Source organism: Penicillium psychrofluorescens (genome assembly GCF_964197705.1).
Source record: "Penicillium psychrofluorescens genome assembly, chromosome: 1".
Lineage (NCBI taxonomy): Eukaryota > Fungi > Ascomycota > Eurotiomycetes > Eurotiales > Aspergillaceae > Penicillium > Penicillium psychrofluorescens.
The window spans coordinates 1,037,939-1,050,568 of NC_133439.1; the positions used below are offsets into that span (position 1 = coordinate 1,037,939).

The 12,630-nt window shown below is 49.3% G+C and overlaps 4 protein-coding genes across 4 annotated transcripts; 2 read left to right on the forward strand and 2 right to left on the reverse strand.

Moving 5' to 3' along the window:
* Positions 1 to 98: 98 nt before the first annotated feature.
* Positions 99 to 4,173, reverse strand: PFLUO_LOCUS364 (Structural maintenance of chromosomes protein 1; the record flags this gene model as incomplete). Its single annotated transcript, XM_073780922.1, has 6 exons — positions 99 to 116; positions 175 to 541; positions 596 to 903; positions 960 to 3,882; positions 3,990 to 4,083; positions 4,143 to 4,173. 6 exons carry the CDS (start codon positions 4,171 to 4,173, stop codon positions 99 to 101), a joined length of 3,741 nt encoding a protein of 1,246 aa, XP_073634462.1.
* Positions 4,174 to 4,425: 252 nt separating this feature from the next.
* Positions 4,426 to 5,343, reverse strand: PFLUO_LOCUS365 (uncharacterized protein; the record flags this gene model as incomplete). The annotated part of the gene is made up of 1 exon (XM_073780933.1): positions 4,426 to 5,343. One exon carries the CDS (start codon positions 5,341 to 5,343, stop codon positions 4,426 to 4,428), a length of 918 nt encoding a protein of 305 aa, XP_073634463.1.
* A 413-nt stretch (positions 5,344 to 5,756) lies between these two features.
* On the forward strand, positions 5,757 to 6,728 carry PFLUO_LOCUS366 (pyridoxine biosynthesis protein; the record flags this gene model as incomplete). The annotated part of the gene is made up of 2 exons (XM_073780944.1): positions 5,757 to 5,829; positions 5,935 to 6,728. The coding sequence occupies 2 exons, from the start codon at positions 5,757 to 5,759 to the stop codon at positions 6,726 to 6,728; spliced, it is 867 nt and encodes a 288-aa protein (XP_073634464.1).
* A 4,441-nt stretch (positions 6,729 to 11,169) lies between these two features.
* PFLUO_LOCUS367 (uncharacterized protein) lies at positions 11,170 to 11,817 on the forward strand (the record flags this gene model as incomplete). The annotated part of the gene is made up of 1 exon (XM_073780955.1): positions 11,170 to 11,817. The coding sequence occupies one exon, from the start codon at positions 11,170 to 11,172 to the stop codon at positions 11,815 to 11,817; it is 648 nt and encodes a 215-aa protein (XP_073634465.1).
* Positions 11,818 to 12,630: the final 813 nt, after the last annotated feature.

Below are 12,630 nucleotides of genomic sequence, written 5' to 3' on the forward strand. Positions count from 1 at the left end.
GAAGAAGCAATGTCCAGCCGCAAGAATTAATCTACACAGACGAAGGGGTAAAGCAAAGGTTCATCGTACACCGGCATAAAAGTTCCAGCCCAGTGCAATCAAGTATACTTCCGAAGCTGTAGGATATGGTTGTCAGAACTAGGCTTTGCAAAATGGTAGCACATGAAAACTTACATCAAGCGTCAGGGATTTACTGCTATTCTCCGCCTGATCTCTGAATATACCGACCAGAGCTTCACTATTCTGGAAGAGTCCAGTCTTGAGACTGATCACGATGAACTGCATGCCGGGGGCGGCGTGGTCGTGAATGTAGTTGGCAATCCGGGCGACGTTCGTGTTGTCGAGGGCGGCGTCCACCTCGTCCAGCACAAAGAACGGCGATGGCTGGTACGAGTGGATGGCAAATAGCAACGCAAGCGCGGCCATGGTCTTTTCACCACCGGACAAGTGCTCCATATCTCGAAAACGCTTGAGCGGGGGCATGGCATGGTACTTGATGCCATCCAGGTAGGGTTCGTCCGAGTCCTCGATATCCAGGTACCTGCAAATGTTGTCAGGAAAGTATCCTTTGATCGCATAGAACAGCACTACTCACGCTTGTCCACCCAGAGGATAGTTTGTGCTTCGCGTCAGCTCACGGTAGATTGGACCGATCTGCTCCGAAATGTGCGAAAAGGCCTTATTGAAGAGGTCGGAGCGCTTTTTCATCACGCCCTCAAAGTCATCTTTGGCCTTCCGAGAATGCTTCCGCGCATCCTCAAATTCCTTCTCGGTGCTGCGAAGTTTGTTCTCAACACTCTCCAGCCTCTCCATGGCACGAGCGTTCGGTGCCATCTTGTCGAGCTCGCTGTTCAAAGTGCGCACCTTCTCAAGCAGCTCCTCTTCAAGCTTGTCATCCGATTCCTATTCCACAGTTAGTCGGTACATAAGCTGCAAGATCCGTCATTGTGTATGCATACCGCTTTGAGAGAATCTCCCAGAGAGTCAAAGTCGACCTCAATTCCATAGTCTTGGACCACGGGAGTTTCACCATCCAACTCGTCTGCATCCACGTCCATAGCATCTGGATCCGCAGCTTGCACCAGGTCGTCGATGGGAAGTTGGTCGAGAGAATTGGAATCCCTGGCCAACGGGATGTCAATATCTTCAAGCTTGCAGCGTCGCAGGAGAGCGTAGCGACTGGATGAATTCCGTTGAATTTCGGCTTCCAGCGCATTCACATTCTTCAAAGCGGATTCGACGTTCCTGCTGCGCTTCTGGAGTTCTCTCCGCTGCTGAGTCAAGTTCTCTGCCGACTGTGCGTAGATCTCCTTCTGCTGCTCGAGATTCTCCTTGAGAAGCTCAAGTTCGGCAGCGAACTCGTCCAGCTGGTTGCGGATTGCATCCTGCTGGGATTTGAGCTCCTCGATCAAGCTCATATCACGGTCATATTGGGCTTTCAGACCATTGACCCGTTCATCGGTTGCCTGAATCCGCTGCTTCTCGAAGCTGAGTTGGTTCTCAATCCGGCTCTTCTGGGTTGTGAATTCGAGCTTTTTCTGCGCAGCTTCTTCCTGCAAAGTGCCCTGATGGGCCTCGTACTCTCGGATATTGTCATATCCCAGACGTTTACAGAACTTGCGATAGATCTCATCCTCAACAGTGCTGACGGTAGCCTGGGACGTCTCGATGGTCTCGTCCAATTCGTCCAAATTCTCCTTCCTTTCGGTGTACTTTGGTCGCAAATCCTCCAGCTGACGCTTGACAAAATCCATCTCACTGCCCTTGCTCTCAAGGTTCCTTGTGAGAGCCTTCAATTCCTCCCGTGAATAGGTGAGTCGCTGCTCCAGACCAATAAGGTCACCCTGAAGAGTCTCCTCTTCGGAGCCCCGATGGTGGCTCTTGGGGAGATTAGCAAGATCACCCATCAGCTTGTCCTTCAGCTTATGCAAGTTCTCCACCTCGGAGTCTTCCCAGCGCTTGGAGTTCTGTTGGGGACCACGACCACCAGTCATAAGACCACCCTTGTGGATCACAGTACCATCCAGGGTGACTGCTTTTGCGTCAAGGTTTCGCTCGTAGCACAGATACTTGGCCGTCTGCAAGTCATCGCAAACAATGGAGTTTCCGCAGGCGTAGCTAATGGCTCGGGAAACAGAGTCATCGTAGTCGACAGTCTCGATCGCAGGGCGCATTCCCCGGTGCATGCCTTTCAGGTTCGAGTTAAAAGCCTTGACCTGAATGGTTTCGAGCGGGATAAATGTGGCCTGCCCCGCTCGCTGATCACGAAGGTGCTGGATGCATTCCTTGGCGGTCTTCTCGTTATCGACGACGATGGCATCAAAGTGTCGACCCAAGACAGTGCTGACCGCTTCCGAGTACTTCTTTTGCTTTGGCCGGCAGAGGTCACTGACGCGACCTTTGACCCCGGGAAAGATACGCTTCAAAGTCGAAATCAGTTCCTTGGCCCTTAGCTCTCGCTCGGTCTGTTTCTTCCCATCGTCGGCTTCAAGAAGCTTCCTCAGCACAACCTGGAGCTTCTCTTCCAGTTCCGTCCTCATCTGCGAGACACGCAGGCGTTCGGACGTCAGCGAGTTCAGCTCCTTCTTCTTGCGATCGATATCTTTCGAGGTAGATTTGATGGTATCGTCAAGGGTTGACTTGCGCTCTTTCATGTTTTGCGTGTCGGACTGAACATTCTTGAGTTGCCACTCGGTCGTCTCGAACTTGCCCTTCAAGCTGTTGACTGCTTCGGCTTCCGTTTTTCGCTGCCGTCGGAGGTTGTCGAGATTCAGCTGGTCTGCAGAGGAGTTTTTGCTGACTTCTTCCTTGAGTTTGCGGTATTCCTGTTGATCGGCTTCACTCAGCTGGCCACCCTTCTTGCTCATGGCCTTCTGCCATTCGGCTTCCCATTGACCCTGGGCTTTCTCGACGAGCTTCAAGTCCTTCTCCAGTTGTTTGGCATTACCGGACTGGGCCGAGCGTTCTTTACCAATTTCGGCAATCTTCGAGGCATACCGCTCCACCTTTTTCTGGGTGATGTCGACCTTCTCATCCACGGGCACCAGGGAGTTGTTGAGTTCCTCAATTTCCTTTTCTTTCCTTGTGATATTCTTTTCCGCCTTGCCAACATCTCTGCCGACCCGAGCATGCTCCTTTTTGGCATCCTCGACGTTCTGTTCGTACTTCTCAACTCCGCGGCGGTACTCCTTTAGCTCGTCCTGGTATTTCTGGATGTCCGCGCTGGATGCATCGATCAGTCGCTGGAAGTGGAAAAGCTTCCACAGAATGTGGGTAATGATGGCCTGGTCGCGTTCGTCGGCCTTGCGAGCGTAGCTCTCGGCTTCCCGCTTCTGCTCCTGATACTGCTTGACCTCCGAGTTGATTCCTCGTCGACGATTCAGCTGCACCGTCTGTTGTTCAGCAGCTTCCTCGGCCTCGGCCTTGAGCTTTTCGTAGTCGGCCTTGTATTCCAAGCTGCCGGAGATCTGCTCGATCAACCGGGTGAGGTCGCGAGGCGATTGCGACGCGATCGCCTCGACATCGCCCTGGAAAACCAGGAAGTTGCGCGCCCTGATCAAGATGTTCTCCGCCTCCAGGGCCTCGTTGTATTGCTGGGCAGTCACGGTGCGGCTATTGATGCGGTACTCGCTGACGCCTTGACTCGTGATGGATCGACGCCATTGCTGCTCCTCGCCCGCATCATCCTCATACACCGCCATCACCCAGGCGGTCTTGGGGTCGTTCGCACCACTTGGGTCCTGTGATGCATTCTCGTTATTGGCCTCTGCTCCTTCGGCGGGATGCTCGCGCAAGACGCGGCCACGGTAGACGAGATCGCGAAGGTTGGTGGATCGAAGATGCGACGATTTAATTCCTAGAACGAAGGAAATGGCATCCATCCTGGTTGGGACGCGTTAGCACATCACTATCAGGCAAGGGAACGGCAAAGCGGGCGGGAATCAACAGGGATGGAGGGTTCCAGAAAGGAATCCAGGAGAGTCACGAACGAGTTTGATTTGCCAGAGCCATTAGGCCCAATAATGGATGTGAAATACGCATCTCCAAAGAGAAGCACATGGTGTCCCTTGTAAGACTTGAAATCTGGGAGCGGAGTCAGCAACCAACTGATGTGCGGTGCGCTTGTAAAGGGAGATCCATACTAAAAAGCTCCAGGCGAATGAGTTTCCCCATCGTGGTTGCAGACAGGCAGAATCCCTGCTACGGCTGGAAAATGGTGGTGGTGTTCGTTCGGAGAAAGATGTTGGGGGAGGGGCGCGACCCGCGTGTCTTGACGCGCCGGATCACGTAATCTGCGATCTATAGGACTGGGCGAGAAGGGTAAACGAGAGAGTTCAATGTTACAGTGTGGTATATACATGGTGATTGCTATTCTTGGAACACGCTCCAGCAACATTCGAGAGTGGGAAAGGATCTCAGACCAGCTCACTTCTGTCGTTGTGTCTGGACGAGCTCACCAATGCTCAGAAAGTCCCTCGACACGAACCCATTGGAATCCAGGAGAAGCTTCTTATTCCGGCCTTGACCTTCCACATTCAATAAAATCAAATCCTCATTCGTGAAGACCTGCCGCACATTCTGAGAAAACTTGAAAGTCATCATGCTCAGACGTTGGATTGGCATCTTAAAGAAGCTTGGCGGTTGTTGCGTGCCATTCCGTCCAGCCTCCCCCCTCTGCAAGCGCTCAAATGACTCGGGCGAGATGACCAACTTGCGTTCAATTGTGATCTGCTGCGGCAGAGCCTCCAGCTGGCGAGGTTTCAAAAAGGGCACCATGCGCCGCACGGCGAAGCGCACATGGGTCCCGTTGTTGGCCATGACCGCGGTCGTTTTCTGGATGAGCCTGCCGGTGGGGAGCAAGAACTTGGTGCCCAGAGCGCTCATGGTGACACAAACACCCCCGTAAAGGACTTTGATCCATGTCGCCAAAGGGTCGGGAGTGTTGCCAAGCAGTAAGGGTGAGTAGATGCCTGCACAAGCGAAACAAGTCGCCGTGAGGCTGTAGGAAATCATGAGGTAAACGCGCTGAGATGGCGCCTGGGATAGTATCACCTCCCCTTCCTTTGCAACCCTGGCCGCCAATCTGCCAAAGTGTGAGGTTCGCGCTCCTGCCTTCGCGTAGTCATCTTGTGATGGCTTCACTGGGGACCGCGTCGGGGGTTGCGTCGAAGGACTCGTAGAGGAACGCGCAGAGCGCTTTGGAGGCTTGGCTGCCTTGCATCGAGAGGCGCTTGATGCGAAATGCCGAGCTATTGAGAGTGGTTGTGTGTGGATGTTGGGTCGCAGGGCAGGGCCTGGAGGGAGCCACAGTATTCGCCAGGCTGACGGTCTGACCGACATCATGGTGGTTCTGCCATTGTGATTACAGTTAGTAAACCCATCAAATATAGAAGCTTAATGGCTCGAAACAGAGGAATGCTCACCAAGCTGGGCGACAGTTGTTCCCCTCGGAAAGCGCAACAAAAAGTCCAGAAGCCCGCCGGCGGCAGAAAAATGTTCCCGTCCCGGCCGCCGGTGAAAGCTCCCAACGCCTTCTTTCTTCTTGTCTTTCTGCACTCTTCCTCGTCGTCTCTAATCACTCGTCCATTATTCGCATTCAATCTTCCCTGTTCTTGCGGCCGGTCGGCTTCTGGTCGACTCCGTTCGTCTCTGTCCAATTCACCCAGGGTTTGCGATAGCTGTCCCCCATCGGCGGCTTCCGCATCCAGCCTTGCGCTCTCTCAACAAGTTAAAGAGAACACAGAACCAGACACAAGATGGCCGCCAGAATCACGGGCCAGGTCCCGACAATGCTTGCCCGCCGGCAGCCGATTTCCTATGTTTCTAGACGTGAGTGACCCTTCTCCCCATTGAATCCGTCCACGCCGGAGCTACTCCGTGAAAGAACCTACAAGACGAGAAACTCGAGCATAGATTAACTTCAATTTATTCCAGGCCTCGCATCTTCCTCCGCCCCTCAATTCCAAAACCCCGCCTATCCTCTCTATCCCTCCGTCACACAACTCCTGCACCAGAAGGGCATTCCCGACTCCGAAGTATCCAAGATCCCCGCCTCCGGACCCAAGGGCCGGCTCCTGAAGGGCGATGTCCTCGCCTACCTTGGTCAGATCGCCAATGACTACCCCTCGACGCAAGCCGCGACCCTCGCGAAGCTCATGCACCTGGACCTGAACAACGTCAAAATCGCCGCTCCGGCTCCGGCCCCGGCCCCGGAGAAGAAAGAAGAGGAGGCTCTCGCCAAGCCGCTGCCCATGGCTTCAGTCGCGCTGTCAGTTTCGTTGTCTGCCGTGCTGTCCGCTCAGAAGAAGATCCAAGAGGGTTTGGGGGTGACGGTCCCGCTATCCAGGTTCCTGGCTATCGCGACGGATCTGGCGAACGATGACCTCCCGCGCTCGTCGAACGAGAAGCCCTCTGTCGATGAGCTGTTCGATGAGATCCTCGGCGCAGAGCCAATTCACACATCTCGCGGCGACTATATCCCCGACTTGAACGCCGTCGAGGCGCCCGAGACCCTGCGCCATTCAACGCCGGCGCAAGAGGATATCATTGATTTCCTGAGCAGCAAGACGCAACCTCGGACAATCCCTTCGTTTGTCGACGCCCCATCTGGCTCCGCGATTAATGTGTTCAGTCTGACCGTCCCCGCTACGGAGGAGCTGCGCGCCAAGGTCTTCCTGGAGCGGATCCAGACTCTGTTGCAGGTTGAGCCTGCACGGCTGGTTCTATAAACTCATCAAATCGCCCTCCTCTTTCCCTTTGTTCTTTTATGTCATGTTCGTCTCAGGTTCTGGGGATTTATCGAAATGTATTTAGTGTAGCATAGATAATCGGATAGCGGCTTGACTGTTCTTGATGTTAATTCCCACCCTGTACAAATCCATGGCAGTTTATTCAGCCGGCTGGATTTGAGCTTTGTTCAATATATAGACTATTTTGAAAATCTATCTCAATACCTTGCTAAAAGTCGTGGAACTTGGTGATACGCACGAATATATATTTTGACTTTTTGGCTTGACAAAGTCAATTCCTCACGGTCAGACAACTCAACCTATACACGATACCACACTGCTAATGGGACGGCCAGATAGATGAAGTGCACTTGGGCAGCAAGAACACTAGACAATATTACTCTTTTGTAGTAATGGTGACTAGTAGCCCTCGGGTGAAGCTAAGACGAGCCTCAATGTCTCTAAAGCTTTGTTCCCTTAATAGTGCATAGCATTACTCGCATAGCAACGTTCTCCGTGGCATAATTTAGATTACATGAACCAGACTATTTCGCAATCGTAGCCATCTCGTCGTACTTGTAGCCATATCCCCAATGAATCTCAAAATATGCTTCTGGTCTACCGCATCGTATTCCTGTTGGATGTTTTCCAAGAAGCGTAGACTTCCCCTTTTGTTGGAACATCTTCAAAGTATAATCAAACTCAACCAATAATATTCTTCCACCTTGGAAGTAGAGAGGCCGAACGAAGTCCGTAAAATTCCAAGAAGAAAGAATTGTTTAGTGCCCGTGAGTGATTAAATTAGAATCACTGGTGTATCCGAGGTATTGCTGCTTCAAAGTCCCATAAGTCTTGACAATTTGCAGTTTGAAGCTTAATATCGCGGTCCATATCAGAAAGAGCGTGTCCAGACATGGTTTCAACAGTTGTAAATGCTGGACGACGGGATATAGTTGGCAAGCGGATGAAGCGGGCTATCAGGCGTATGGCTTTCATGCTTAATAGTTATATTTATATCCGGGCCATGTTGTCCTTTGGTGCAGTATATAAAGACTTTGATGAAAAGGTTCAGTAAAATAAAGATGAAGATTCCTATTACCAGCCCGATAAGCGAAGATAAAATGGATATAGAAAGCGAGCATTGTTTATCGGCAGCCATGCCGAGTTATACCGCTAGTGAAAGTTGATTTATTTTCCGGAGGGGAGGTTTAAACATGAAAGCCCTATCTGTTGGGTTATTAAAAGACCTGGGGAGTTCAGAATGATCGGATTCGTCATTATTATATATTATACTCTATACTATCCTATAACCACCCGCCGCCGAAGCCCAATCTGTCAGAAGCTTGAAACACTCTAGCATCATCCCTGAATGTTATGTACAAGATTCGTATGATGAGATAGATGGTTAGTCTAGAGGGGGAAGTTGTTCGAGTGTATGACCTCGACATATAACCTCAAGTCATGCCTCGAATGGTTGCTATAAATTGTTTGCTTAGGAGCATGATGAGATGCTGATGACGGCATCGCTCTCCGGCAGTAAACTGTCTGGTAGTGAATTGTTTAATTTACTGGGTTGTTCCCGGTGTTAAGGATATTTAAGAGCTGGATTAGGTAGTATCTTTCTTTTCTTCTTTATTCCTCTTACTTATTACTTTTGCCATAGTCTGAGATAGTTTATGCTCTTTCTGTTGGCTCTTTTTGGCCCCGATAGATGTTGTCGTCGTCGTAGCCTCCATAAAAATCAATCATATAATACATTCTAGTAGAATAAATGCGATGGATGAGCCTACCTATTTGCCGTATTTACTACTTAAAAAGTCTGTCTATCTTAACGGTTGGAATCTGCTTATAGGGACTAGTGCCTTAAAAGATCTTTTAAACGCTGGAGTTCTCCAGTGATTATATTATTATCAATAACACTGGTGTGCTGCTCGCATGCTATTCGTCTGCTACAACTCTTATCCATCCCCCTCCTATATTAGGCCCTTGTCCTTCATAACTATTTAATATATCTATTTTAATTAAAAATACTCAATATCGAGTTATAACTCTGAAGACATATCTTAAGATTACTATTTGTCGGGATTCTAGCATGGTGGATACATGAATAAAAGTATTGTATAGCACTAAACTGCTTTTGATTTTTGACATTCTTAGCATTATGCGCTCATTTCGCTTATTATGCGTTCTATATTATAAAAGGGATAGTTAGATTATATATAGAATGCTAGACTTCTTCTATCTTGAGATTTTCAACTACATTTGGAAATTACTAGTGTAATTCGTGGTGGATCACATACACCGCCTAGATTCGACAAAGTGTCAAACTGAGCGGGGCGTTGATCGGCCACTCATCACCTGACTTGGGATGTGGGAATGTGGTCAAAATCAACAAGATAGAAGATGTCTGACATTCTGAATATAATCTAGCTATCTCTTTTATATTACAAAATGCATAATAAGCGAAACAGGCGCATAGTGCCAAGAATGTAAAAAACAAATGCAGTTTAGTGCTATACACAACTTTTATCCACGGTTCCACCCTGGGCGCCATCCTGACAGAAAGTTCAGACGGGGTGAGGTGACCTACGTTGTGCAATCGAGGGACGAATAGTAGGCGATAAATCATGACTCCCTCATGAAACCAGTGTTAGCACAGGGGGCAAAGTCCCGAATCCGTAACTACCGAACACTTTCAAAATCCCCAGGCTTTCCACGCAACGAATTCTAGGGCGACGCCGCCCAGAAAATGACCTACCCATTTGCCACGCCACCCACCATAGTCTGCTCCTCCATATGTCCAGACAGTCAATGCGTCCACATGTGCGGCGACCTGAATTGATTATCCAAGGGAGAGAACCGTCAGAACACCGTTTTCATGGAATGTATCAATAGGGGTTCCCGTACAGCTGTCCCAATGATTAACGCCTTCAATCCTTGTTGATTTCTTTGCAAGCCCAGAAGTATATAGGTCAAGCCTAACGCCAAATCGCGACCAGCGTTGGCATAGAGAAATGGTGACGGAGAACTAGCCGAGGATAGCGGCAGACCGAAAGCCTTGTATGCACTCTGTGGCACAAAGACTCGGAATGCCCCTAGGCCTAGCATGGCCGTGCCGAGGAACGCGGGTGTCGGTGTAAGAAAAAATACCATGGCGCCAGGAGGGCAAAGTAGTCACTTTCTTCTGATGGAGTGGCCTTCAAATGACACGGGATTCTGCGCGAGATAAATGGAGCATGATGAACGTGGATCTCGGTGACAACTCCCCGAAGTCCATAGGCCATCAACCCCACTCTTCCTAATCTAGCCTAGCTCACCGCTAACCCCACAATCAGAATTATCCCCTACAGGAGTCGTCGGGGGTGGTCAACATAGCTAGGATAGACCATTCTCGACACAATTGCTATGTGGGAGACTGATATCAGAATCCATCGTCACTAGTTATAGAAGAATTGTCATAAAGATTCATCATCCTTGCACAGCGTGTTGGTTTTGCCCTCAGGAGATGCTAGAACTCCCGGACTTTTCTTCAATCATTACTAGTACAGAAGCGAACAATCATCAGTACCACCGCAAGAATAACGATAAAAATCATCATCGTCATAATCTTGATACTAATAAAAGATCCCTAGGGAACGACTGAGAGTACCTGCGGAGGTTTTGGTCCCCACAGCGCACCCACTCTGCGACCTCCCGTTGTGTTGGTTTTCTCTGTCTTTCTCATCCTCCACAACAGTCCTGCCTCAAGAGAGGCACCGTGTCGTCCAGCAACACTAGCTACGCCCTACGCCGCAATAACACGTGCCGGTGAGCAATTTTGCGCCAACTCATGGGGCACCATGCACTCGTGTTGCCTAGACGGTTCCTACTGCTATGATTTCAATACTAGCACCCGCAACACGATCTGCTGCCCTATCGGTCTTAACTGCACCGCTATTCTACAGAGCAACCCGTTCTGTGCGAAACCCTATTGGGATCTCTACAATAATGATAGCATGTTTTGTTGCGAGCAGCAGGGCTACGGATTCTACGTCGACGGTGCCGTCTGGGTCGGCTGCGCTAGTCAGACTTATTCTGGCACTGACGATCAGTTGCTCAGCATTACTCCAGAGTGGTGAGTGACATACTAAGCACAATAAGGATGCCCTAAACAAGGTGCTGACGGGAGCCTTTTAGGAACGTCAACGACCACTACGATGGTAGCCTTACCATCACCAATATTACAAGTAACAAGCTGGTCATACTGTACTATAAGTGGATACAGTCTTTCGGCCAATGCTAGCTCCTTATGATAAATAGTATTGTCTTCTTGTTCCCGCTCGTTCTGATATTTAGGGGTGAAACCACGTGATACAGAACGTGCGTTTCCCTTGTCAAGCTTCTTTTTTATAGCTTCTGAGAGCATCTTCTTTCGACTGGCTGGAACAAAGATAAATTGGAAATGCAGATCGGACAAGCACCCTCTTTGCGCTACGCTGATTACTGGGATGCCGGACGTGTGCTTGACTATTTCGCGTGGAACGCGGCTCAGTTTAAGGGAGGCTCTTTTATGTTTGATTATCTTGAGAGCACTGTCGAAGGAGATGTCGATATGGAAGACAGGATTGGGGCCCTGCAGCAGCTACAACACGGGGCTGTCGTGATGCGTATTATCCTGGTGCATACCATACTTGAGAATGCCGCAAAAACAGGTCTATTTGGACTCCTCGGTGATGCGCCCATCCAAGTAGTCGATATATTTGACGAATCAAGACTGGATGCTTTATTTGAATTTGCAGAGAAATGTGAGTCCGACGCAAAGGGATCTATTACTAGGAGGCAAGACTTTCACAGAGACTCTTCGGAATCAGTCCAGATAGTCCTGAAGGATAAGCTTGCCGACACATTCGGAGCCCAAGCTGCTCAGAAACTATCTTCGATCTACCCAGCCATCATGTTCAGACTTTGCACACATTGGTGCAACCATTCCTTCGGAAACTCTCAACGGGCTCGCGATATTGCCAATATTGGTATTGGCAATGGAGGGCATTCACAGACCGGAGCCGGTCAAAAATTTAAGTCTTTCATGGAGTACTTAAACATGAGATGAGCTTGAAGAATAGAATCGAATCGAATCCATATCGAAGGAGTGCCCTCCATAGAATAGTCCGAAAACCTGGCAGATTCTGAAAAGTCAAAGGCCTTGACTTAACAGACTCCGTATACTGTCAGGCATGGTCAAGATTGTTGGGTTCATGGACCTTTTGAAGCTACGCGATCTATATGTAAGGGACGGAGAGTTGATCTTCGCCCTTCTCACTGCTTTTTCATCGACATTGACCTTCGATTTTGCTCCTCCGCACCAACACCTTCCTGTATATAGGATAGTATTTAACCTATGGTACAAGGTCAAGACTAGAAATCATTCTTTCTATATTCTAAAAGTAGTTTAGTGTGTCTTAGCATTAGGGGTTGAGAAACAATGAAAGAGAGTAGGTGGTGACACCGATTTCCGGAAGTACTATACCATGCTCATGTTGCAGAGATTCCTAAAGCCAGATTAATAGCGTAACAATGCAGAATGCCAAAGACTTCAAGTCATCATATCATCGTAACTAATCAGAATAAGGATTTAAAGTCATACAAGAATAAGTCCACCGGCAAGAAATAAATCATCAATCCCTATTGTGCAATGCCACATGTCGGCAACCAGATTCGCGAAACACCATAGGCGCCGCTGCTTGGCCTGTGCAAAAATTGGAAAGAAGCTGCCCCAAACCAAGGCAGATCGAAGATAGAAAACCCCATGAACAAAATATCTCGTCCCCACGAGCGCTGAATCCCACCGGCAAAACAAAATGCTCTCACCCATTGAGCCCAAATGCAATTGATGCTGACGCATAAAATGTGAAAAAAAGAAATC